The 26,316-nt window shown below is 37.1% G+C and overlaps 1 protein-coding gene across 3 annotated transcripts in view; it reads left to right on the top strand.

Annotated features, from left to right (window-relative positions):
- Positions 1-25,915, top strand: part of SUPT3H (SPT3 homolog, SAGA and STAGA complex component) — a 263,386-nt gene extending 237,471 nt beyond the window's left edge. For all 3 annotated transcript variants that reach the window (XM_070956653.1, XM_070956657.1, XM_070956661.1), the window contains 2 exons: positions 23,582-23,667; positions 25,501-25,915. In XM_070956653.1, coding sequence (XP_070812754.1) covers positions 23,582-23,623 — 42 coding nt within the window. In that variant the 3' untranslated portion in view covers positions 23,624-23,667; positions 25,501-25,915. The remainder of the gene's footprint in view (positions 1-23,581; positions 23,668-25,500) is intronic.
- The last annotated feature ends 401 nt before the right edge of the window (positions 25,916-26,316 follow it).

The following is a 26,316-nucleotide window of genomic DNA, read 5'->3' as shown; positions in this document are numbered from 1 at the left end:
CTGCTGGAACCAGCTGCAAAATGATGTGGTAACGTATCTTTCATTAGAGATTTTCAAACAGAGACTGGATGACCATCTGTTAGAGAAGCTCTAATGGAACATACATCATGCAAGGGAGTGGACTTGGTGACCTCTGTAATCTTTCTTAACTCTAATTCTGAGGAAGAAAAGAGTTACTTAGGGTGAATGGCCTGGGTGTCTAGAAGTACCCTTCATATTGAATTCTGATTGTGAATTAGGAAAGTAAATAGAAAACCAAATACTGAGGTCATGACCATGGGATAGACAATGCATTTCTAGAGGACTGCATAAAAATGTCTTCGTCTTGTGAAATATGTCAAAATCATGTCATTATTCCTATTACAGATATTATTCACTCTCCAGCAACGATAGGAGAGGAGACATTTATGAGCACTTCTACCCCCACCCCAAATAATTTTAATTTTCCCCCAAAGAACAATTTTTGCACAGCCTAAATTCCAGGGAAGTATGTTTAGGATGAAACATTATATAGTTGTGGTTTTAAATGTGTTTTGTGCAGTTTGCACTACAGTTATTTTTCTAAGAGGTTGTAGATGATGATGCCATGTCAGGTACAATTATAGCTCCTAAGAGAAAAACAGGGGTTGAAATTTTGATCTTGAACCATTTCAGAAGATATTTAGATTTGGGAATATCGTAAATTGAATTGAAATACTGAATATTTCTCTAGAGTTTCCTACATCTCTTTCTTAACTACTTTTAGGGAAAATATTAACCAATTGCAAATCTTCTGCTTCTGTTTATTTATTTATTTATTTACTGAATTTATATAGCCGTGTATTCGCCCATGGTGACTCAAGGCAGCTTACAAATATAAAACCACATTTAAAACAATAAAACTAATAAAAAGAATCAGATAAATATAATATAATACAATACAATACAATACAATACAATACAATACAATACAATACAATACAATACAATACAATACAATACAATACAATACAATATAATATAAATCATACCCCACCCCACCCTCTGCCCCAGCGACAGCGACAGCAGATCACACGAGTCATTTAATGGGCTCCATTCCACTCTGGGTTCCCCAGGCCTGCTGGCAGAACCAGATCTTCAGCGCCTTCTGGAAGCGTACTAGAGTGGGGGCTGTTCTAATCTCCGGGGGAATGATGTTCCAGAGAGAGGGAGCTACCATGGGGAAGGCCCTTCTTCTGGGTCCCACCAGGTGTATCTCCCTTGGGAATGAGACCCGCAGTATTCCCTGCCTCCCCGCTCTGATGGGTCGGGTAGATGTGACTGGCAAGAGACGGTCCCTCAGATAACTTGGTCCCAAGCCCTGAAGGGCTTTAAAGGTGACAACTAGCAGCTTGAATTGCACCCGGAAGCAAATCGGCAGCCAATGCAGCTACCGCAGGAGAGGTGATACATGTGCACACCGGGGTCTGCACAAAACCATGTGGGCCGCTGCATTTTGCATCCAACTGGAGCTTCCGGATGCTCTTCAAGAGCAGCCCCATGTAGAGCGTGTTGCAATAGTCAAGACGGGAAGTGACTAGGGCATGAGTGATTGTGAATAGGGATTGTTGGTCCAGGAAAGGGCGTAACTGGCACACAACTCACAGTTGCGCAAACGCCCTCCTGGCCACAACCGCCACCTGCTCTTCAAGCAGGAGTCGTAAATCCAGGAGAACCCCTAGATTACGCACAGGGTCTGTTGGGGGTAGTGCCACCCCATCCAAGACCAAAGATGGCAATTCTCCCTAAGCCAATGAACCCCAAACCCAGAGCCACTCGGTCTTGCCAGGATTTAGTTTCAACCTGTTGCTCCCCATCCAGCCCCTAACAGCCTCCAGGCACTGCGAGAGGGAGGACACAGCAATACTTAACTCATCATGGGCTGAGAAATACAGCTGAGTATCATCAGCATATTGGTGATACCTCAGTCCATGGTGACGGATGATTTCACCCAGCGACTTCATATAAATGTTGAACAGGAGCGGAGAAAGTACCAAGCAGAGAGAATACCGAGCCCTGCGGAACCCCGCAAAGCAGTGGGCGAGGGCTGGATCTCTCCCCTCCAATCAACACTGACTGAGAGTGGCCGCAGAGGAAAGAAGTGAACCAGGATAGCACAAGGCCTCCCACTCCCATCCCCCGAAGCTGCTCCAAGAGAATACCATGGTCGATGGTATCAAAAGCTGCCGAGAAGTCAAGTAGAGCAAGGATGGATGCATTACTCCATCCCACTCCTGCCAGAGATCATCCAAAAGTGCGACCAATGCCATGTCTGTCCCAAATCCAGACCTGAATCCTGACTGGTAGGGGTTGAGATAATCCGTTTCATCCAGAAACCTCTGGAGGTGCCACGCAACCACCTTCTCAACAACCTTTCCCAAAAAGGGAAGATTGGAAACAGGTTGGAAATTATTCAACTGGGTGGAGTCCAGTGATGGCTTCTTAAGAAGAGGGAGGACTACAGCCTCCTTAAAGTGCTGGGACACTGCTCCCTCCTGTAGGGAAGCATTAATCACCGCCAGAGTACACCACCTATCACCTCCTGGGAAGCTTTCACAAGCCAGGAGGGACATGGGTCTAAAAAAACAGGTGCTTGCATGCCTTTTCCCTAGGATCCTGTCCATTTCCTTGGGAGCAACAGGATCAAACTGTTCCCAGATAACAGGGCAAGAACCTGCCTCAGGGGCTTCTACCAGACCAGCAACCATGCCAGCATCTAACTGGGAATGAAGTCAAGCTATTTTGTCTTCCAAAAAATCCGCAAATTTCTCAGCACGCCCCTTGATTGATGGACCTCAATCTCCGCCTTCCACAGGAGGAGGAGGCTCACCTTAAAGAGGGTCACTGGGCGATTATCTGCAGATGCAATTAATGTGGAGAAATATATATTTCACTGCACGAATTGCCATGAGGTAGGCCTTAACAGCAGTTCTTACCTGTGTTCGATCAAGTTCATCCCTTGTTTTCTGCTAGCGGTGCCCTAGTCGTCTCCTCATGGATTTCATCCCTCTCAGTTCCTCTGTATACCACGGGGCACAGAGAAGTCTAAGGGTGAGGAGAGGTTGCATGGGTGCAATCCTATCCAGAGCCTTAGTCACCTTCCTATTCCAAACAGTGACTAAGAGCTCAGTTGGACTGCACAGTAAATCTGCAGTTATAATCTCCAGCTCTTTCTGGAACCCATATTGGTCCATTAGTCAACGGGGGCAGACCAATCTAATAGGTCTGCCTCCCTGTGGGGGGTGGGGAGGGATGGTTTACAGCTCTTGAGAAACTCATTGCCACCAGACTGTGATCCGACCATGACAAGGGGACCAATTCCAGGTCCACCAATTCCAGATCACATAGGCACTGCTCCGACAAGAACATCAAATCAGGTGTATGACTACTATTCCTAGCCGGGCCCTGGATGACCTGGGACAGGCCCATGGAAGCCATGGTTTCCCCGTTATATATCCATTTTTCTTTGCAACATTTCCGCATCAGTATACACTGTATAATATAGCCATTGTACATGGATATATAACAGATGTATACTGATGCGGAAATGTTGCAAAGAGGAAAATTGTTAAAAACTATTAAAAATTGTTCAATAAAAATAATAATTATAAAAAAAAATATTTAAAAAAAAGGAAGTCATGGTTTCCATGAAATCTCAGGCTATCTCCCACCCCGACCCCAGGGAGGGCAGGTTGAAATCTCCCAGAACTATAAGCCTGGGGAATTCCACTGCCAACCCTGCGATGAGGTCCTGGAGCCCAGGTAGGGAAGCTGCCACGCAGCAGGGAGGCTGGTCCAGCAGCAGCAATCCCACCTGATCCCTTGAGCCCAACTTAAGAAAAAGGGCCTCAAAGTTTAGCACTTTGCCATTGTAGCTTTTTTCAAGCAACAGAGATAATCAGAAAAGTTGGTCATACAAAAATGATTACATAGATAGGTTTTTTCCATAGAGCATAGAACAGCATTTTGTGATCAGTTATCAAACTGATAAAAGATCACCCATTCTGTATAGAGTTCCGGAAAGCATCTTTGCTTTTGAGAGAACATATTTCAGAAGATGGTGAGGCAAAGGATTCTTGAAATAGTAAATTAACTGGATCCTTTTTAATGCCTATGACTATGAACTAAAGATTCCCTATCTTTGTGTTAGTAGATCACAAGCTAATTAAGAGCTAATGTTATAATAATGCTGCTAAAAAGGCAAATAGTATTAACAAAAACATGTCAAGTAAATAATAAGTCTTCATATTTTTTCAAACTCTGCTGCAAATTGGGTCTGATTAGTATTTGGATGGGAGAGCACCAAGGGGTACAAAGCAGTGGTGGGTTCCTTCTGGTTCGGTCCGGTTTGGCCGAGCCGGTAACGGTGACGATATGACGTCACCGAACCGGTTCTCCCCTCCCACCCACCCACCCACCACCCACGTTATTCTTACCTTTTATTTGGTCCCACCCCCAATCTATTGCTGCCTCCTGAGTCCCAGCTGATGACTAGAGGGAAAAAAACTGTTTAAACTCTTGCCACGGGGCTTCAAAGGGCCGTCCTACAGCTGATCAGTGTTAAAAGCAAACAAATGAGTCGGGTCGTAAGTGCGAGGACTGGTCGTAAGTGCGAGGACCTTCCAGAAATGACTCTGACCAGCTAGCCACGCCCACCTAGTCACATGACCTCCAAGCCACACCCACAAAATAAGCCACGCCCACAGAACCGGTAGTAAAAAAATTTAGAACCCACCCCTGGTACAAAGAGTATATGGCTATAGTAGTAAATGGAAGTGCATTTTTGATGAAGGCATGGCAAATTGTTTTTCTAATGTTGGTAAGAAAGCGGCATGAATGGTTTTATGTGTGTAGTCACCAGATGATCTTGAGGGCAGTTTACTCTCGGAAATTGGTGCATGTATTAGGAAGAAGATAGAAGAGTGCACAGACAAAAACACCTATTCAAAAAAATAATAATAATAAATGTAGACATTGCCTATGGAAAGAGTCTTTGTTGACCTTGTCTTTATTCCAGAGTTAATTCTATCTCAGCAAAATACCACGAACTTAATATGTTTTAATTTTCATGGTACATAAGAAAAATCTTGAAACACAGAAATGTAGTCACAAAGTTAATATTAAACCATATTATGTGCAGGACCTTAGTGATGAAGCAACCTACAATTATGAGATTGTCATTATTATTGCATTTTTTTCAGACCACGGTATTTATTATATCATGAACTTTAGACATTTTAGTTAGGCCAAAAGCCAGTCATTTCCCAAGAGAAATTAAAAGCAATAAGCTGAGTAACAACACAAACAAGATGAATTTGGGTATTTTTATTTATTTATATTTTAAATTACTCTTCATCAGAATAAACACACTAAAATAGTGAAGCTATAAAGCAAAATGAAACTATAAGCAAAATGAAATATAAGCATTGACAATATCTGGAAATGCTAAAAGGACCTAAAGTAGAATTGAAAATGTTATAAAGTTAGTGCTACTAATACTTTTGAGAAGACACTAAAGAAAGACACTTTTTATACATAGATAATTAAAATTCCTACATAATTTTTACTTTATTATTTGAAAAAAGGAAGTCCACTGAAGATAAGCAGATACAGAAAAAGGAATTTCTATAGATAGGCTTCTTTCCCAAAGTATGTATGGCCTGCTACTATCTGAAACCAATTAGATAAATATCGTGGTTCAGTTAAACTACTGAATTATCTAGAAGAATCAGTGGAATAGGACTCTTCTGTTTTTTAGATAGACTTCATCCACCAAGAGCCGTGGTAGCGCAATGGTTAGAATGCAGTACTGTAGGCTACTTCTGCTGACTGCCGGCTGCCTGCAGTTTGGCAGTTCGAGTCTCACCAGGCTCAAGGGTGACTCAGCCTTCCATCCTTCTGAGGTCAGTAAAATGAGGACCCAGATTGTTGGGGGCAATATGCTGACTCTGTAAACCGCTTAGATAGAGCTGTAAAGCACTGTGAAGCGGTATATAAGTCTAAGTGCTATTGCTATGTTATCAAGATAGCTACAGCTGCTTTAATGTCCAGTTAAACTGAAGCCAGATAAACAGTTTTCATTCAAAAGTGCCTGGAATTGAACCATCAGTTTCTGAAGTAACTTTCCCCCAAACCTGTATTTGTATTTGTCATTGAGCAAATACATGTCATTGAACATAGCTGTTAAAATTGACTGTAGTCAGACTTAACACTTTGTCTCGAGAAGCAGTGATCACGTGGATGCATTTAATTTTCTAGGCTTGATCTGAGATGAGGAAGATTCTTTATTATATTAGATATCTGAGGAGTCTAATGCAGGTAGTCCTCAAGTTACGACCATGATTGAGCCCAAAATTTATGTTTCTAAGTGAAACATTTGTTAAGTGAGTTTATGACTTTTCTTGCCACTGTTAAGTGAATCATTGCATTTGTTAGTAACATGGTTGCTAAGTGAATCTGGATTTCCCATTGACTTTGCTCGTCAGAAGGTCGCAAAGGACACGTGACCCCAGGACACTGCAACCGTCATAAACATGAACCACTTACCAAGGATCTGAATTTTGATCATGTGACCATGGCGATGCTGCAATGGTCGTGTGAAAAACGGTCATAAGTCACTTTTTGCAGTGCCATTGTAACTTTGAATGGTCACTAAATGAACTGTTGTAACTCAAGGACTACCTGTATACTCTGTTTTTAAAAAATCAGATACTGTAAACCCTTTATCACCTGTGAAAGTGCATGACCATCCTAAATAAAATGATTCTGAAAAAGTAAAAGTAATATCAGTGCCACAAAATATATATAAAAATGACTTTTTAAGCATCAGCCTTTGAGCCTAGTCACTCGTTTAAAAAACTGTTTTACTCCAGAGCCTTCTGGCTGTACATCTAAGAGAGCATCTTTAAATGCTGATTTTTGACACAGTGTGCTAGAACCAGTGCTTGTGATTTTTCTTTTTTTAAATACTGTCATTGGTAAACAAGCTATCTCTTTTCTTACCATAATATCTTAAGCAGACTTAAGGGTTCTCAGCAGTGCAACATTGACAGAACCTTCGATTATGAAGGTGCTATCTCCAGATCCATATGCAGTGTGAATACAATGAAGACAGGGGAACTGCAGCATTGTGCTATACATGGAAAGCATCTGTTGTTGGCATACTATCTCCCTATAAATAATTGACCACTGTTTTCGTAGTCACTTTAAAATGTGTAATACAGATCCAGTGTATCAACTTGAGTTTGTAGAAATGTTGATTATCACCAGATTCCAGACCTGGCTACTTGCAGAAACACCACAATAATTGTTTCAGCCAGCCAATGTTTTGTGCAATGTAGGGATAATATCTGGCACAAGAGAAACCAGGAAAGTATATGGCAGTTAAAGCATGTAAAACATTTTGAATATAAAACAAATGGAAACTAAACAATACCTTACCATTTCTGTGGATCTTTTAATGCAGTTCTCCAAGATCTTCTCATATTAAAACCAGAAGTGCAACCTGAAAATTAATATCAATTACTGAAAACAAAATGCCACATCAGTAATGTTAAGATTTTGTTTTAAACCCACAAACTGAAAGCAATTCAAAACTCCAGTAAGGCTAAAAATATGAACTTGACCTATAAGAGTTACCACAAAATGCTTTGCAGTCAAAAGCCAACAAAGAAAAAAGGAGCTGATGTTTTGAGATCTCAGGGCTGATCTAGAGGCAATACTTTGTTCTGTGAGCCAGAAAAAAATTGGAGATGCACAAATATGTGTGTATGTGTCCGTGTGTGAGTGATTTTTACTTCATTGTGTTTTTCTATTTTTTTTTTTTTTTTTGTTCTGGAAATAGTCATACTTTTTAAAGATGTCCATGTTAGAATTCATTGTAATTTTATTTTTAAACTATGATTATCTTTTAATTATTTAACAACTGAACAACATTCAAAATTGAATGAAAGATAGATAGAAATTATGTTTTTCTGATCTTGTTTTGTTTTACCTTGATTATGTATTTGTTAGCTACGCAGTGTTATTTTTTAAAAAATGGATAGCCATACAAATTTTCTACCTAAATAAATTTTATTAACTATTTTGTAAATATATAAACTTCTTCTGCCGATCTATAAATAATATTTTATGTAATACCTACCTTGTTATCCTTCCTAATAATTGCTTATTTTCTTTGTTAGTATCCAACATCGGGGGGGGGGAACTAACAAAGAGTAATTTTTTCTCCCATCACAAAGCAGTCCATCCGCTGATCAGCAGATACTGAAAATAGTTAAGCCAGTTTCTTTAATTCAGCCACAGCTCCCTGGTAAGCCTAAGGGTTTGGAGCAGTATATATGTCTCTCAGAGCATACCTTTCATTCTGTCTGGCTGAAATAACTCTTAACACTCAAGAGTATGAAGAATGGGGTGGATCGAATAAATTAGCAGATATCACAAAATAAAACTACTTTAGGAAATAGTTTACCCGTTATAATCACTGAAATACTCTAGTGAATGTGCCGGTCGTACTAAGTAAATATATTTGTTTATAGACATGTTCTGTATTAGCTTCCACTCTTGCTCAGGACTTTGTCCAAACAAAATCCCACTAGAAGTAGGATGTTCGCACCCGAGTAGGAGTTTCTTGGATAAATATTTTTGCTATATTGAGACCAAAACCACTTCTACAAATTTCAGACTTTGATTGAAATGGTATATTTCTTTTTGCTTTTTATTTCTTCCCATCTCCACCACTGGCAACCACTGATGCATTACCTTAACTCCTCTTACCTCCCACTGCTTTGGTGAACAAGAGCCTCAATAGAAACTGAGCACATCGAGCAGGAATGAGCATCGAGCAGAAGTACTGTAGCCGCACCCAGGTTTCTGCCAGCAAAGGAGCCGGGAGCCGAAGAGAACCTCTCCGTTAGAAAAGGAGCTCTTCTTGTGTTAAAATAACGGATGAGTTCCTTTTCCCCCAACAACCAGATATAGGCATTAAGTTAAGACTGCGTATGGGATAAAGTAGCATATATTACACACATGTTTGCCAAGGAGTTATTTATGGGTAAATGTGTGGGATTGATGATTTATGCTCACTATAATAGCAAGAGAAAGCCTCTGACCAAGTAGCCGGTAGCAGCAGCAGCATCTAACAGAAAATATCTATTTTTCTCCAAGACTCCTCAGTTGCATACCTGGAAATTCCACTCCTGTCGCCCAGCAGCTGCTTATTTCAACATCCACTTCAGTCATCCTGGTATCTTACCATAAGCAACAATGGGGAGAAAAGGCTAATGCAAATAATAATTAGACAAGATGCCACATTTTGAAAACTTTGAGCAACCATTCAACTAACAATCATATCCCTATGTAAAAGACAGGGAAATTGAAGCTCCATAAAGACAAATGGTCTTTGGGAGGCCACACAGTAAGTAAGGAAGTTAGTTAATTTTAAATCCCAGGATCTCCTTATTCTAGCAAACCCATCCTTTCCAGTCACCCCACTCTGTTTTCTTTTCTTCTCCTTTCCTAACCAAATGCCTTAAAATGCTGCACAGAGTTTAGAAGAAAAAACGATATCAAGTACACAGACGCGTTTGTCTAGACCTGGGCAGAGCTGTGCTCCAAATAAATGCGAATAAGTTGAATAAAAACCTAGTTGCTATAAACAACCCTATTTAGCAAAGAGTCTAATCAGGCCATTGCACAATGTACTAATAATCTTCAGTTATACTCTGTGGGAGGTCTTCAAGTTAGTAGGAAGCAAGTCTGCCTTTTTATGCTGTGCTCTGATTCTTAAACCAAATCCAGCTTTACAGTCACATTCTTTTTTTTCCCTAGATGTCTCCCTTAAGGCTTTCAGTTTAACTTTATTTCCAGAAGTTTTCTTACTCAGAAAAATAAATCTATTAAATTTTGTGGCAGTGATGGGAAGAACTTCATAAGTCTGTTTGTTTTGCAAAAGCTACTGCCAAGTATTGTTTTATAGTTTCCTTTTTTAAGCTTCCCACACCATTGTTTACAGTAGCCTCTGAGAAACATAACATAGTAAGTAGTTCATTCCCTACCAGTTTCTTTCTTTTTTTCTTTTGGCAAATGTTCATGTGTATTCCCACACCTCACGCTTTTACTGGAGCAGATGCCATCCTCTTTTTGCCTTGTTTTCTTTCCTCTCAATGATATCAGACGGAGGCTGAGAAGGAGAACAGAATTTGTTGAAAGTTGATGTAGTGCTATAGAAACGTTTTATGTTAGGTTTGTTTTTAAAATCAAAGACAGCGGAGATGGATGGATGGATAGATGATAGATAGATAGATAGATAGATAGATAGATAGATAGATAGATAGATAGATAGATAAATGTTAATGAGAAAAGCATTAATTGTAGCAGAAAAATAGTGGGAGTACAAATAGGGAAATTTTTGAAGAATTGCTTACATTGTAGGGCCAATGGCTAAGAAAGGCACAAGAGTTTGTGAAACTTCAGAATTATGTGATACAGTCAAAGACTTCCACTATCTACAGCATTGGAGTTTTGAGGAAATGGCATTTATAACTAGATTTATGAGATCTTCTCACCAGTACAGATCCTACTGATTGACAGCATTGTGAAAGAGTCCGTAATCCTGTATTGTTCTCATGACCTGCATTCTCAAGAATGTGAAGTTCATTTTTCATCAGGTTCATCAGGAATTAATGGGTGGGAGCATGTTAAAGAGGGATCCAACCTAGAAGAAAAAAATTTCTGACAGTGAGACCAGTAATTAGTAGAATGGCACTTCTGAAATTGTGGATAATGCATCCCTGGAGATTTTCAAAAATAGAGTGGACAACAATTTGATCAGGATGATATAAGGTCTCCTGCCTTGAGCTGGAGTGAGGGGTGGTCTAGAAGACCTCCGAGGTCTCTTTCAGCCATATGATTCTATTGTGTTTTCAGTGGTTTCTGTATTTTCTCCAGCCTTGTTCTGGCTTTCCATTGCAATGAGTTTGCAGGTTCTTCTAGTGCTTAATCCAGCAATTCTTCTTCTTCAGATGAAGAATTTGTCTTAATCTGCATGATTTTATTGATATCAATTCACCTTAACCTGATTCATTAATTGGGAGTGATTTGTGAGAAGACTCTGCTATGAATTTGACTAACACAATTTTTAATCTGATTTTTGTCATACTAATTTAAGAGTAAATATTTGATTAACTTATCTTCTTCAAATTAACTGCAGACAACATTTTTCCCAAAGGAATCATTCAGGGTCATAAGCAGTTTCTAAGATATAGGTCATCAGCTTTTAGATACTTTTTCATTAGACAAAATTCATATTTTGACCTACTGTAATTTTTGGAGTATACGACACACCGGAGTATAAGATGCACCTTAGTTTTGGGGAAGGAAAATAAGGAAAAAACTGATTGGTGCCTCCCAGAATAGCCCCAATCAGCTGTTCCCAGAGGTGAATTTTAGCAACAGGTTCGTTGGTTGTGAGCTCTGTGCCTTGCTTTTTTTTCAGCCTCTGAAAGTTCTAAAACTCTGTTTCAGAAAAAACTTTTTTTTATGCCTCTGAAAGCCTCTGAAATTTCAAAAAGCTGTTTTGGAGGGTTTTTTTCTGAAGCTTCCTTTCAGAGGCTTTTTTTTTCTGAAGCTTCATTTCGGAGGCTTTTTTTCTGAAACTCTGTTTGAAGGCTTTTTTTCTGAAGCTTCCTTTCAGAGGCTTTTTTTTCTGAAGCTCTGTTTGGAAGCTTTTTTTCTGAAGCTTCGTTTCAGAGGCTTTTTCTGAAGCTCTGTTTGAAGGCTTTTTTTCTGAAGCTTCGTTTTGGAGGCTTTTTTTCTGAAACTCTGTTTGGGGGCTTTTTTTTCTGAAGCTTCATTTCTGAGGCTTTTTTCAACCTCTGTAACCTCTGTTTGAGAGGCTGGGTGGGGCTACATTCGGAGTATAAGACGCACCCAGTTTTTCACCCTCTTTTTTGGGGGGAAAAAGATGTGCCATATTCTGAAAAATACAGTAATTGCTTATAGAGAAGCTTAATTACTAAACAGACTGCTGTAATTTTAAAGAAAATGAATTGGCAATAAGAATATGTATTACTTTGAGGTTAATTATTTGGCAACACATGCTTATTTTGTGAACAGGAATTAATAACAAAGAATATAAAGCATATTTTCTTCTTTAATCATACTGATTATTTTGCAACATTTAGCTGTTATAGCTTCACCAATTATTTAAAAGTATTTTAATGTGGTTTGGGAAAATAAAATAGTTGTAAGGATCTTTGCCTTTTTTAAAAAAAATGAAGACATTTTAATATACTAAGGTACCATTTTTATGTTTATCTTTAAAATAATATAGTCAAACATAATATATTTGATACTAAGGGGACATAATGATATTATTTGATATTAAGGGAACATAAAATCAGTTCCAACAGGTAGGAGAAAGATATTTTATGTTAAAGAATTAGGATATTCTAGGAACTCTGGAACAGGTTGATAATTAATACAAAATACTACATCTCTTCTATACTATACTGGCACCAGCATCTTTAATCACTAAGCTTATCAGCTGAAAAAAATTCTAGGAGGGATAAAATATCAACTGTGCCTTTCCTTATAGAGAAGAAAGCTTTGTTCTAGCTATGCATCATTTGCCACTATGGGTATAGGTCAAATAGTTACACAATGGACTAGTGTGTTATATGCCATATAGGAAGAGGATTTATCACACCATCTTGGTGATTTTTGCTGATCTATACAATCATTCCTTCAGACTTGTCAGCTATTGACTTCTAGGGAAAAGCACATTAGTAGTTATATTATATTCCTACATAAGAAGAAATAGTGCAATCCTCTGTAGACATATATATGATGTCTCATACCAAATTTAGCTCATTAGCCAATTGAGCCTATTCTGAAAAAAAATCTATTCACAAATATACATTTTTAAGCAAAGGAAGCAAAGGAGAAACAGTCAACAGTCTGAGATAAAAGTTTACTTCCAAGTAATTTGCCTATCTGGGATCTGTAAGAAAGAAAAAGAGATCTGGTACCATGGAGCATTTCAAACTACAAAACCCTAGGATTTTATGAGAACTTAAAGTAAAAAAATGCAGCCAGGAACATCCATAATAATTTTTATGGCTGTATATATGCCTAAAACAGCTGAAATTTTTTTTTAAAAAAACTGCAGTTTGAAAACATTTGAAAACCCATACATAGGCTGGTAGCTAAAAAAAAAAAAACTTGTTAAAAACACTGAAAATAAAAACAGTTTAGAGAGGAGGAGGAGAAGGAAAAGAAAATATCCAGCAGTTAAAGGAGCAAAGTCAGAAATAAAAATAGAAACTGTATGTGAATTGGATTTGGACCACAAAATTAGAAGAATTACTGAAAACCTCAATAAATAAGTAGCTACGTTTATAGGCTTATCTGAGATGTAGGTTAAGTAAGGTATAAGAGTAGGATTATGTTAGTAAAATTTATGAAACTTAAGAATTTATGTATTTGTGAAGCACTAAGTAGAATACTTTGGGGGTGAAAACTGTATAAATTTGTCTATTCTGCCTGTGCCAAACCATCCAAAATGAATCCCATGACAGAAGCCATATTCATATGAGAAAAAATTCTGAAATTACTGGTCATGACTGAAATCAAGTGAACCAAGTAGTAAGCACTCTTAGAATTGGAATTAGGGTTAGAGTGGTTGTGAATGCTAATCTTTAAAGTCATGAACATCCTGGGCAAGATTTCAAGGAACATCTTCTACTCCATGAATTTAGTCATCTGTACAAACTTTCTTCTGGGTGCTTTGTCAAGGTACAGGTAGCTAACGAGAAGGAGAGAGTATTCTCCATTATAGTTCCCTCCCTTGTGGAAAACAGCCCATACTGATGGCTTTGCAATCCCTGATTAAAATAGCTGTCTTCTCCAAAGATTATTTTATAGTTAGTCCATCAGTCAGTCAGCCTTACATGCTTCTATTTTCCTGAAATAGTGATATTTATAGATTTTATCTTTTCCTGTGCTGTTTATTAATGCAAGATGATGATGTTGACAATGATAGCAATAGCAATAGCATTTAGGCTTATATACCACTTCACAGTGCTTTACAGCCCTCTCTAAGCGGTTTACAGAGTCAGCATAATCCCCCCAATAATCTGAGTCCCCATTTTACTGATCTCGGAAGGATGGAAGGCTGAGTCAACCTTGAGCTTTGTGAGATTTGAACTGCCAAATGCAAGATGAAGACAATGATGATTTAAATCCACTCAAAGGATACATTTTGTTGATTTGAAGTAATCATCATTTTCATTTGGAGGGTTACAATTTTCCTGCCTTTGGCCAGATTCAAGAGCCAGGCTTTCTTGATTCAAGGGTATTTTTAGTTTCAGGTTTTCCTCCTCCAAGAACTGTAGCTCTTTTACTGCAAAGTTTAAAACAGAATTCCAAAGCATTTGTTTTGCTCAGCCTGTGATTAATCTTTTGCTGGCCTTTATTCGTTTTATTTAGTTGCTGCTTTTAGTAATTTATTAGGCGATTTTATTGTAGGCTGCCTGTGAGGGACTTGCTCTGAAAGGCAGCTTATAAATAATGTAAATACATTAATATTACACTTAGGTTATACAACTGGTTTCAAATGATTTCCTAGAATGAAGAATGAACAAAAATTGTTTAAATGTTAAACGCAAAGATGACATCTCCTGTGGTGAATTTGTATGTATAGAGAGAAAACTGTCAGTTCTGCTTCATCTATTCAGCCACGTGCGGCCTATATATTTAGCCACCAAGTGTAATTGACACTCTCTACTTGAGTGGGTGATTTGCACAGAAGTCCTGAATGATTTCATTTTTCTCCTTCAGAAAGGCAAGAATCGCTTGAAATCTGATGACAGAATTCTTTGGTAAGGTTATATAAAGTCATGAGACCAGGCAGCTAAATTTACTATACAACATAAAGAGTATTAGATTCTGAGCCCAAATTTTCCTTCATGTACAGAAGCTATTCTAATGAATTAATATACTGTGCTGAATAGTATAAATTTGAGTACCAAAGTGGATGGGTACAGAATCAGATCTACCGCCTTTTAAATGAATGAAAAACTATAATTTCTGATCTGTAAAGGCTGTGTATTTGCATTGTCAAAAAGCATCCAGTAAGTAACTTTAAACAGGAGTTTTTTAAGATGATATTTGCCTTTAAAGCTTATATACTAAGAATTTTATTTAGTATATACTAAGAATTTTATTTAGACCCCGCTAGATGAGGATGTAATTTGAAAAATTTAGACTGTGCTGAAATGGACAGACTAACTTTAAAAATAAAAGATAAAGAAGACACAGAATATTTTGTGGTATGAAACAGATTTTATGAGTGGTTAGAGATAAGAGGTAGAAATTAGAGGAAGAAAGACTATGAATGTGTGTATTAATAATAGAGATGGTTTATAGCTACAATCATCATAATTAACAAAAATGTAAATAAGCCAATATAAAAAGAAACTTAGTTAAAATTATTTGCTTATTTTTTTGCTATTGTTATTAGTACATGTGTTATTGTATTATTATTATTGTTATCAGTTTATGTGTTGATATTTATCATTGGTTTTTCTCTGGTCTTTTTTTCTTTTCCTTGTAAATGGTATACCCTGACAATACACTGTATTCCAAAATGTTTATGAATAAAATTATATTTTTTTAAAAAAGAATTTTATTTAGAAGTTCTGGAACTGAGATGTTTAGGCTGAAAACTCTCCATTTTGCAAACTTTGCTTTCAAACGTGCCTTTCCCCCCCTCCCTCCCTCCCTCTCTCTCTCTCTTATTTTTCCTAGCATTTTATTTCTTTCTGTCTAATTACTTTTAGTCTGCTTCTTCAGCATCATTTTTTCTTCTTGCAGCTTTAACAGTTGCCATTGTATTTACTTTGGTTTGCGTATAACTATTTTTCTCTTGGACTTATAGCCACTAAGAGTAGAAAACACGTAATTTATGGGACCAACATTCCTCAATCCAGTGATTAGGATTTGCACTAAAGATGCAAATCAAGCACAAGGAAGTTGGGCATCATATCTTTGTATCATTCTTTGGGAGCAAGCAGTTCAAGCCACTAATTTAACAACTCCCCAAAGAATCTCAGAACTGTACTAAAGCAGGTCTGTTTGGTATGCTATTGAATAAGCTCTTGTCCTAAAAATAGACCAACCCTGTCTCGATTATGCGTCAGAATAAGGTTGACTTGTAAACAAATCTTTATTTCATTCCAAAATAGAACTTTTCATTGTACAGAACTTCTGTCACCAGCTACATTTTTTCTCATTCGCATGAATTAGGCTCAGACATTATTATTTTTCCATTCAATATATTGTTGCCCCTTAGATGTTCAGAGGTTATAAAGAACAACGATTGCTGGTTGTGATGATGGCTCTTTAAATACATTCATATATCTTATTTTTCTTTCCTATCCTCAAACTAGCAACTTAGTGGCGGAGAATTATAAGAGTATGCAGTAGGAATAGATAGAAAGCCTTTTCTGCCTAATATATTATTTTTTGTTTGTTTTTATGCTTAAAATGAGCACCGCCCCCTAGAGTTGGGAACCACTAGCACATATGTGGGAGGGGAACCTTTATTTTTACCTTATGCTTAAGTGACTCTGGATGGTTATAGTAGCTCTAGGATATTTTGAACAAAGATCTATGTAGAGGAACAACAGGATTGTACATCCTGAGCATAGTACAGAAGAAGTGCTATGGAGCTTGCAAGAAACTACTCATCTTTTCTGTTTATTAAAACAGTTACATCCTTTTCCAGGATCATATAGAAGTATAAAAAAAAAATAGGCTATTTAAGACAGGTCTGGTACAAAATACAGATAAATGAATATACTAATTACAAAGAAGCAATCAATTGTTTTTATTGTTATTGTTATGGACCGAATGTTTCTGATATGTTCACAACAATGATTGTTGTTTTATCCTGACATTTACATTTATATAATTTTTGAAAAAACAGTTATTTTATCTTAAATAACAGTTATTATCCTGCACTTTTTCCATCACAAAAGCCATGTTGACCTCTTCTTGGATTTTGTTAACTCTTTTACATACCTGCCAATTGAGCTTCAGTTATTGTGGTTTTAAAGAAACTCAAAACTTTGCAAAGATATTCTTGACTTTGTTTTTCCACTCCCTTTTCACCAGTCTTTTCATTCTTTAGAGGTTTCCCATTTTGAACTCATAGGCGACTTGTTGGGCCCTTTTACATGTCATATATGTTTAATTTAATATAGATATGCCCAGGGTTTCCTATCAGCTATCTTAAATCAGATTATGGTTATCATTTAGAATTAAACTTGGTATTTCTTCCCATTTATTTGGTTCCAAGGCCTACTGTTCTGAGGGATAGACGTTTAGGTTAAGTAGAAATACTTAGAAAAATGTAGAAATAGAAAAAAGAAGGCTTGGAATATCTGATTGAGAAATCAAAGACGAAAGTGAGAATTTTGGTCTCTTCCTAAACATCAAAAAAACCAAGCTCATGTCCACTGCAACAAATGGAAACAAACACCTAAATAGTAATTGAAGGCGAAGAGATAGAATGCATGGGAAAATTTACTTTCCTAGAATTGCAGATCACTCAAAGTGGTAAATGCAGCTGAGAAATAAAACATCAGATTTTACTGGGTCGCATAACAATGATGAACACGAGCTGAATATGGAAAAGCGAGGACATCTGGCAATCAAATGTAGGTTAATCCGCTCTATTGTGTTCCCCATAATAAACTATGTTTGTGAAAGTTGGACCTTAAGAAAGCAAGACAGGAAGAACATTAGCTCATTTGAGCTGTGGTGCTGGAGAAAGTTCCTGGGTATTCCTTGGACAGCAAAGATGATTAACAAACAAGTTCTGGAGCACATAACAGGAGACATGTTACTGGAAGGCAAAATCATGAAACAGTGAATCAGTTATTTTGCCCATGCCATGTGGGGGAATTCACTGGAGAAAACAGTTACGTTTGGAAGAGTTAGTGGTAAAAATGAAACCAGTAGCTGGATACCATCAAAGATGACATCAGTGATAGCATAGAAAAACTCAAAGAAGTAGTATAAGATTGGAAGATGTGGAGAGACCTGGCCCATAGAATCACCAAGAGTCGGACACAACTGAATAAATAACATCATCATCTTCACAAATATTTGAAACTAAATTAACTGAAATCCCTCATTGTTAGAACATTCCTTTTGCATGCTCCCTGTTCTGGTTTGCTATTCAAGATCATCTTCAACATTTTGATCACACAGGACATATACAGGGATCCAGTGTAGAACTGTGAACAGATGATGCCATTCCTATAGGTTCTGTGGTAGAACCTGGTGTTTCTATGTTTTATTGCATGTTGGCTTCATACTTTTCACATATGCAATGCAGGCATATGTAAATATGCTAAATTACATTGGTAATTGTGTCATTTCAATATTGAAGGATAGCCATCCACATCAAAGTGCTGATGTATGTATGAAGGGAAAAAAAAATACTTACAGCCATTACAGCCCCATAAGGCTGCATGTATTGAATTTTAATAAGTAAAATTCATTACTTGTCAGTAGAAAGTGTTGTAATTATGATTATACCTGGCAGCAGATATGAATGTAATGGAAGGATTGCAATGATTAGCTATTTACTTTGTTATTGTTTTGTTTTTATTGTTGAAGATGAGAGAGGGGCATAGGGGATGTTCTGCTTCATATCACAAAATAACTTGGTTAACATTTGTTATTATAGAACTTGCTTTGTGGTGTCATTTGCTACTCTATTCAGAGAGCAAAATATATCAAGCAAGCCCTTAGAAGGGAAAATGCTGTTTGCCATCAACACCATTTCTTCCTCTCCTACTTCCCTCCTCTCCTTTAAGTGGTTTTTGTTATTTCTGTTCATTTCCAAATTGGTCTGCTTCAGTAAGTGATTATCTGCAAAGACTAAAAAAAAAAACCTATTTCTGTTTTGGCTGAAATATGCAATTGAATGTTGAAGGCAGAGAGCAGAAGAGAAAGATAACTAGATTTTATTTTTCCCCCTATATTCTCTGAGTCAAAACTTAATCACAGTATCTGTAGTTGCTACATCTCTTTTCTCAAATTAGTGAAAAAGCAACTATTCAAACTGTGAAAAGTATATGAAGATATAATTTAAATTATATCTTCATAGATGTTTCACAGTAACCTTCAGTGTTGAATTAGAGTATTAAAGGTTTTGCTGTGTTATAAATCTGTTAGAGTGTCTTGAGGGAAAGGAAAATACTATTTTTTACCTGAAATTCTAAGCATAGATTCTAGTTGCTTAAGCAATATCCACATCTTTGGATATATGGCTCTTTTGTTTATATGGTCCATACCTGGCTTTAGTTAGAATATTTCATTTTGAGCTATTCATTCTCATGACATTACCTGATGTTTTATTTGAAAGTATTTTTTAAGTTCAGAGTAATATTCTTCATTTTGTAGCACATTCCAGTGTAAGCCTTTGTATAAGAGAGGAAAAGGTAGGACATTTCTTCTAGATAAATGTACATTAAAACCTCTAAGAGCGAATTTTCAATGTTATTCATTCATTGGCTCCCAAAAGCAGGAAAAAAGTCATGTCAAAATTTGAAATATTTTTTTTTTTAGAGAGAGAGAATAGTTTTCAGAAACAGGTTCAGGAAGTCTCTCTGTAGATGTGTCTCTACAGCAATGTGTAAAACTGTTTTTTTAATTAATATTTGTGAATATTAGAAATTCTAGGGAATCGTAGCTACCTACATGAGGTATATGTAACTCTGCATATATTCATTGGACTACAAATCCCAGCATTACTAACCGTCAACCCTACTGTCTGAGCCTGCTTGGAGATATAGTTCAGCAATATCTGGAAGATCTGAGAATTTGAAGACCAGTTTTATGGATGTATTTACTGATGATTAAGAGTCTGTGAGAGAAGAATTAATTGAATTGTCTGGGTTGAGATGTAAATTTTTAGGATCTGGAATTTCAAAAAACTTTGCATGATTCAACTATGAAGGCTTTCAAAATTGTAAAATAATGGTAATAATGGAAACTACTATCTTCAAAATAGAAAAGATTCCCAACTTTCTTGTGGCATATTTAATTTGAATTATCCTTTGGTCTACAGCAGGGGTGTCAAACTCACGTCGTCATGGCGATGTCACATGATGTATTTTTTCCCCTTCACTAAACCGGGCATGGGCGTGGCCAGTGTGTGATGCATCTGGCCTGCAGGCCGGGAGTTTAACAGCCCTGGTCTACAACATTGCTACAGAGAACAGTATTGTGACTTTAGATGCAGGAGATAATAATGTTCTGATCATTAATATCCAAAACATGGTAGATATAGCAGTTGTTATAATTGTATGAGAATAGTTGTTGTTAAAATTGAATGAGAATAAAATTAGAGCATTCCCTATTTCTGATCTTTGTCCCACACAAAGAAATTTTAGATTTAGATTGGATCAAATAACTTGAGTGGATCATTACCCAAATAAGGTTAACAGCATCAGTGCACAGCATAATGAAATGTCATCCGTGGTTTTGGGGTGAGAGTCCATCAGTATGCTGATGACACCCAGCTGTACATCTCCACCCCAGACCACCCCAACGATGCCCTTGATGTGATGTCTCGCTGCCTGGAGGCTGTGCGGGTCTGGATGGGGAGGAATAGGCTCAGACTCAACCCTTCCAAGACCGAGTGGCTGTGGCTTCCGGCGTCCTGATATAGTCAGCTGGTGCCATCACTGACTATTGGGGATGAATTGCTGCCCCCCACAGAGAAGGCTCGCAATCTGGGTGTCCTCCTGGACACACGACTGTCTTTTGAAGAGCATATGACGGCCGTGGCCAGGGGGGCTTTTTATCAGGTTTGCCTGATTTGCCAGTTGCAGCCCTTTCTGGACCGGGACGCCTTGCGCACGGTCACTCATGTCCTTGTCACCTCCCAGCTGGAGTATTGTAATGCTCTCTACATGAGGCTCCAACTGGTCCAGAATGCGGCCGCGCAGGTGGTTATGGGCACAACCTGTTGTGCCCATGTGACACCCCTCCTGTGCGAGCTGCACTGGCTCCCAGTGGTCTTCTGGGTGCGATTCAAGGTGTTGGTTACCACCTTTAAAGCGCTCCATGGCATAGGACTCGGGTACCTTCGAGACCGACTTCTGCCACCAGTAGCCTCTCACCGGCCAGTTCGCTCCCACAGAGAGGGTCTCCTCAGGGTGCCATTGGCCAAGTTATGTCGGCTGGCGACACCCTGGGGAGGGCCTTCTCTTTGGGAGCCCCAGCCCTGTGGAATGAACTGCCCCCGGAAATGCGTAAGATCTCCGACCTCAGGTTATTTCGCTGTGCCCTTAAGACCCTGCTATTCCGCCAGGCCGGGCTATCAATGTAATGATTTTAAATTGGATGTTTTAAATTTTGGGGGGTTTTAATATTGAGCCAAAATTATTTAATAATTTTAAATTATTTTAACTGTTGTTTGTCTTTGTGCTTTTAATAGGCTGTACACTGCCCTGAGTCCTTCGGGAGAAGGGCGGTATAGAAATAAAATAATTATTATTATTATTATTATTATTATTATTATTATTATTATTATTATTATTATTATTATTATTATTATTATTATTATAAAACAACTAAGCTCAGAGAGCACCAAGGACTCCTTATTTCAATCCTGAACTACAAATATTCTCCTTGATCAAAACGTTGTTATGCCAACATATTCTGGAACCTAACAATAGTGTTTTTACACTATTTACCTACAATCTTTTGGACTAGGTGATATAAAAATGATTATAACTAAATGAAATATTCAATGATGAGGGCATTGGTTTGACTCAAGTTACCAAGACTGCTGCATGAGAATTAGATGTTTGACATCAATGCCTAAATGTATTCATTTGTTTTCATACATAGATTTATATGAATGAAAGTGTACTGCTTTCTAAGTTTGTGATTCACAGTAAAGATTAAAGTATATTAAAGTATTTAATAATTGATGCAGTAGTAGTATCCATGGTATCTAATACCGTACTTCAGTTGATACACCAATTCCTTTTCTCATTTTCCGAAAAAGTTCAGCTACGTTGTTTTGAAAATATCCAGTCTTGAGCTGTCTTTAAAAATTGATTTAAATTTTTAGTTGAAAATCCTGGTTTTTCAAAGTCAAAACATCTAAGGATTGTCTACTCCAATTTGAATCTGCCTGCCATAGAAGCTTTTCTTCTGGGTGTCCCTCCTTTGTCAAATTAGTTGTAGTTACTAAAGATTTGTTCAGTTCTGAAATTCTGTCCCCTACAAATTCGCTTGGCTTTTTTTAAAAAAAAAAATTCTAGAGGTTAGCTGAAGTTTCAGTTTTGGTATTGAATGAAGTGTTCCTAGCTAGCTTGATTTCTTATTCTGCTACATGATATCACACATATACTGTATCACTCAGCATTAATATATCTTTGTAATGTAAACAATTGCTTTTCCGTGTTTGGCTTGATTCTGATTCATTTAATTCAGGATAATCAGTTTACCGGTAGATTAGAATTATTTGTTGTAAGCTGTTTTAGAGGCTCTTATAATTGGAAAATCAGAGTAGAATCATGTTAATATCTACCATTTTCGATTATTTGTATCAGTCCTACTTGGTATATTTGTGTGTGCATGCTTGCATTCACATGTATGCAAAAGGAAGAAAAAGAGGGGGGAGGGATTTCTGATGATGTCCATATTAGGAATATAAAAGAAATAAGCAGATTTGCAAAATTTACCAGAATGCACTCAGTTGAAGATGGATGGCAGCATTGATTAGAATTCAGGGGATTTAAAATAGTAGGCCTTTAAAGCAGAGTTTGTGCATGAAACAAATGTGTTATAAACATTACACTGATATGACTAGGATAATTCACAACAGTGGTTCTAGAATGTCTCAAAATATGTATAAAGCCCCTGACAGGAAAGCCTTGACAGTCTTGAGCCACCTAAAATACAAGGTGATTTTTTGTTATTTTTCCTCTCATAACCTTCAGTTGTTTGAGCCTCTTTTTCAAACCCGTTGATACTGCAGTGTCAGAAAACTGACTTAATGGGAGGTGAAGTAAAGGTTGATTGGATGTACACTGTAATGAGCCTAGCCTGTAAAATCCTCATGAGAGAAATTTAAAATATTGCAGTCATTTATTTATTATAGGTAAAGGCAGAAGTGAATTTTCTAAATGGTGATGAGATTTAGGATATATTTATTAAAAAAATAAGAATGTTGAACTAATAGTAGTTTTGACCACCAATTGCTTATGTATTAGGTAATTAACAAAATAGGATGTCATAATTTTGTACATGTCCTGAAATAGAATCACTAACCGCTTCTAACCACACTGAGCTTTTAATAGAAAAAGTGGTTGCTTAATGCTTCCCCACCAGAAATGTTAAGATTAAGTTTGCTATTAGATTGCAGCCAGAATAGTCTACAAACAGGAAGAAAGTCTTGCTCTGCTCTCTGCCTATTTTTCCTTGTTTAAGTTGATGTGATAATTCATTGCAGATTTTCTTTCTTTGACAGAGCGCCTACCGCAGAAATGGGATGACTTTTCTGGCTTGCTAATATGGATGTGCCTACAGCAACAGGAAAGACAGTGTTATATTAAGGTGATTTTTTTTTCCCCAAGCCAATTCGGCATTTGCAAGTATACTTGTGAGTGGGCTGGTTTGTTGTGACTATCAACTGGCTGCTTCTGTCTCTCTTTTCCTACCCCCTCAGTCATTACTCCTGATTTCCAAATGTAGCATTTAGCTAATTAATGGCAGGATGTTTGGTATGTTATGGTAAATTGCACAGTTCTGAAGTTTACCCTCCTTCTCAAAATTATTACAGTATCAGTCCTCAAGAACAAACTCATCACCTTTATAAGAAAGTTAAAAGAAGCTGTATTTACATCAAATTGCTAATTGCCTTATTTGTTTTTCCTTACCAGGAAAATAATTAGAGAAATGTTGATTTTTAGAAATCTAAAAAGCCAATTGTTATTTTGTGTAATTTGATAGACTGATGAGGAACTGTAAAACAGAAAATAATGTTATTTTAGATTTAATCAATCTAAATATAGTTATATAACATTAGAGTTCAACTAAACTATGCTATACCAATATTGGTCTTCCAAACTGGATTTTTGAAAAATAGCAATGCCAAAACTATATGCTATGACAGTCTCCTACGGGTGCCAACAATTGCACCAGCAAGTGATGTCATGCAAATGTAAGCGTTTCCGGCCCATCTGTGCACCAGATATGAAAAGCACCTGAAGGCAGGACAGGAAGCAATGGATGAAAACTAATCAAGGAGAGAAGCAACCTAGAACTAAGGAGAAATTTCTTGATAGTTAGGACCGTTAATCAGTGGAACAACTTGCCTCCAAAAGTTGGGAATAGCAATTGCACTTAAACTTATATACCACTTCACAATGCTTTACAGTCCTTTCTAAGTGGTTTACAGAGTCCATATTGCCCCTTGGGTCTTCATTTTACTCACCTCAGAAGGATTGAAGGCTGAGTCAATCTTGAGCCAGTGAGAATTGAATTGCCAAGCTGCTGGCAGCTGGCTGTCAGCAGAGTAGACTGCAGTACTACATTCTAATCACTGTGCCACCATGGCTCTTGCTCCAATATTGGAAGTTTTTAAGAAGAGACAGGATAACCATTTGTCTGAAATGATATAGGGTTTCCTGCCTGAGCAGGGGTTGGACTAGAAGACCTCCAAGGTTCCTTCCAACTCTGTTATTCTGTTTGCCTCATTTTCAATCAGTCACTTTGCAGAGACAGAGCATAATTGCCTACTATGGAGAAATCCTATTCTGAGTAGTTCAAGAATGAGGCTCTTTCACTCAGAAAAAAACACAGTCATTTAGTGAATCATGCAAAAAGCTGAATGCAGGGATAATTCTTTGTACTTTGGGATATTAATTGAAAGCCCATTTCTACACAGAAATATATATTTGTATTCCCCCAATGCAAATGCCTTTCTCACAAAAATTATATGGGAAACATTTTTCTGTTAAGATAAGCATGATAGTAAATTGTAATCCTAATTTTTTCTATGGAATGAAAATATGGAAACAGCATTTTGCCACTGCATCAGGATTATTGGCTTATATGCTTTTTCTAGGCTTCCAGTGCTTTGTGAATCCATTTATCTGAATTTTTTTTTAAAGAAATGACACTACAACATCCCTTTCTTTTCTTTTTCTTGAAGCACCTAATGCCTTGTCTTTTCTTCACTTGGTATGTTACTCAATCCAAGAAGGATTCCTTTCAATTGCAAACTAATTTAAGTGTTCTGTTTTTGTCCAAGATCTATACAAGACTATATTCATTTTCATTTTTTATTAAAACTTTAGGAAAGCTTTCACAATTCTATGATGAGGACTGAATGTGGCCATCATTTTTGAATGGGATCTCATGTAATGTTTTCATTAAACCCTGCAGGATGGACTCATTGCCAAAAGTTGCTGCTGTAGAGCTAATCATAAGAGCCAAGGACTTAAAGAGTCCAAATACTGGACATTCACCATAACCAGCCTTATACGGATCAATCTCTTTAGAAGTCAATGTTTAGATGTGGTTACTTTACTGAATTATTGCAATTGATATATTCAGTATTATGCTTTCCATAGTGGCATAATTATACTTTAAAAACATTTTTGCATGTCATTTTTCTGGAATTGATCTGATGTTAAAGAACTAAAAATAGTGTATACAGTAAAGAAGAAAACCCATTGCTGATGTTCTGTCTGTGCTTGCTGAAATGTATGATTAAACCTTTCTTTTTATCATGATTTCTTATTTTTCTTGGCATCCATAATGATGGAAAATTATATGCTTGCTGTAAACATCCAGACTTTTTAAAGGACACCAGCATTTATTGTATTTGGTTTCGATCTGCAGGCATATATGCAAAAAGAAAACATTTTAGGCCAAGAATACTGGAATAAAAATTCTTTCTCTAGAAGTATCTTTGTTTTTTTAAAAAAATGCATAAGCAGAAAAAGCACTGCCATTTATTTCTTACTTGGTACACTTACAACCCCAGAGAATGAAAAATCAACATATATTTCTCTTAGAAATATGACAGATCATGTTTTTGTTGGTCTGCTGTATATTTGTCTGTCTTGAACAGTCTGACAGGCAATTATTTATAAAATCTAGTTTGTTCAATAAACCCATATAATAACCTTTCTCTTCTCCAAAAAGCAAGAATTATAAGCCAAAATGAAAAAATTGTAAGGAAAACAAGCTACATTT

Source organism: Pituophis catenifer, unplaced genomic scaffold, assembly GCF_029215685.1.
Source record: "Pituophis catenifer annectens isolate HBS135680 unplaced genomic scaffold, rPitCat1.0.hap2 SCAF_1, whole genome shotgun sequence".
Classification (NCBI taxonomy): domain Eukaryota; kingdom Metazoa; phylum Chordata; class Lepidosauria; order Squamata; family Colubridae; genus Pituophis; species Pituophis catenifer.
The sequence above is the reverse complement of the archived record's forward strand: the minus strand, read 5'-3'. Positions and strand labels throughout refer to the sequence as shown.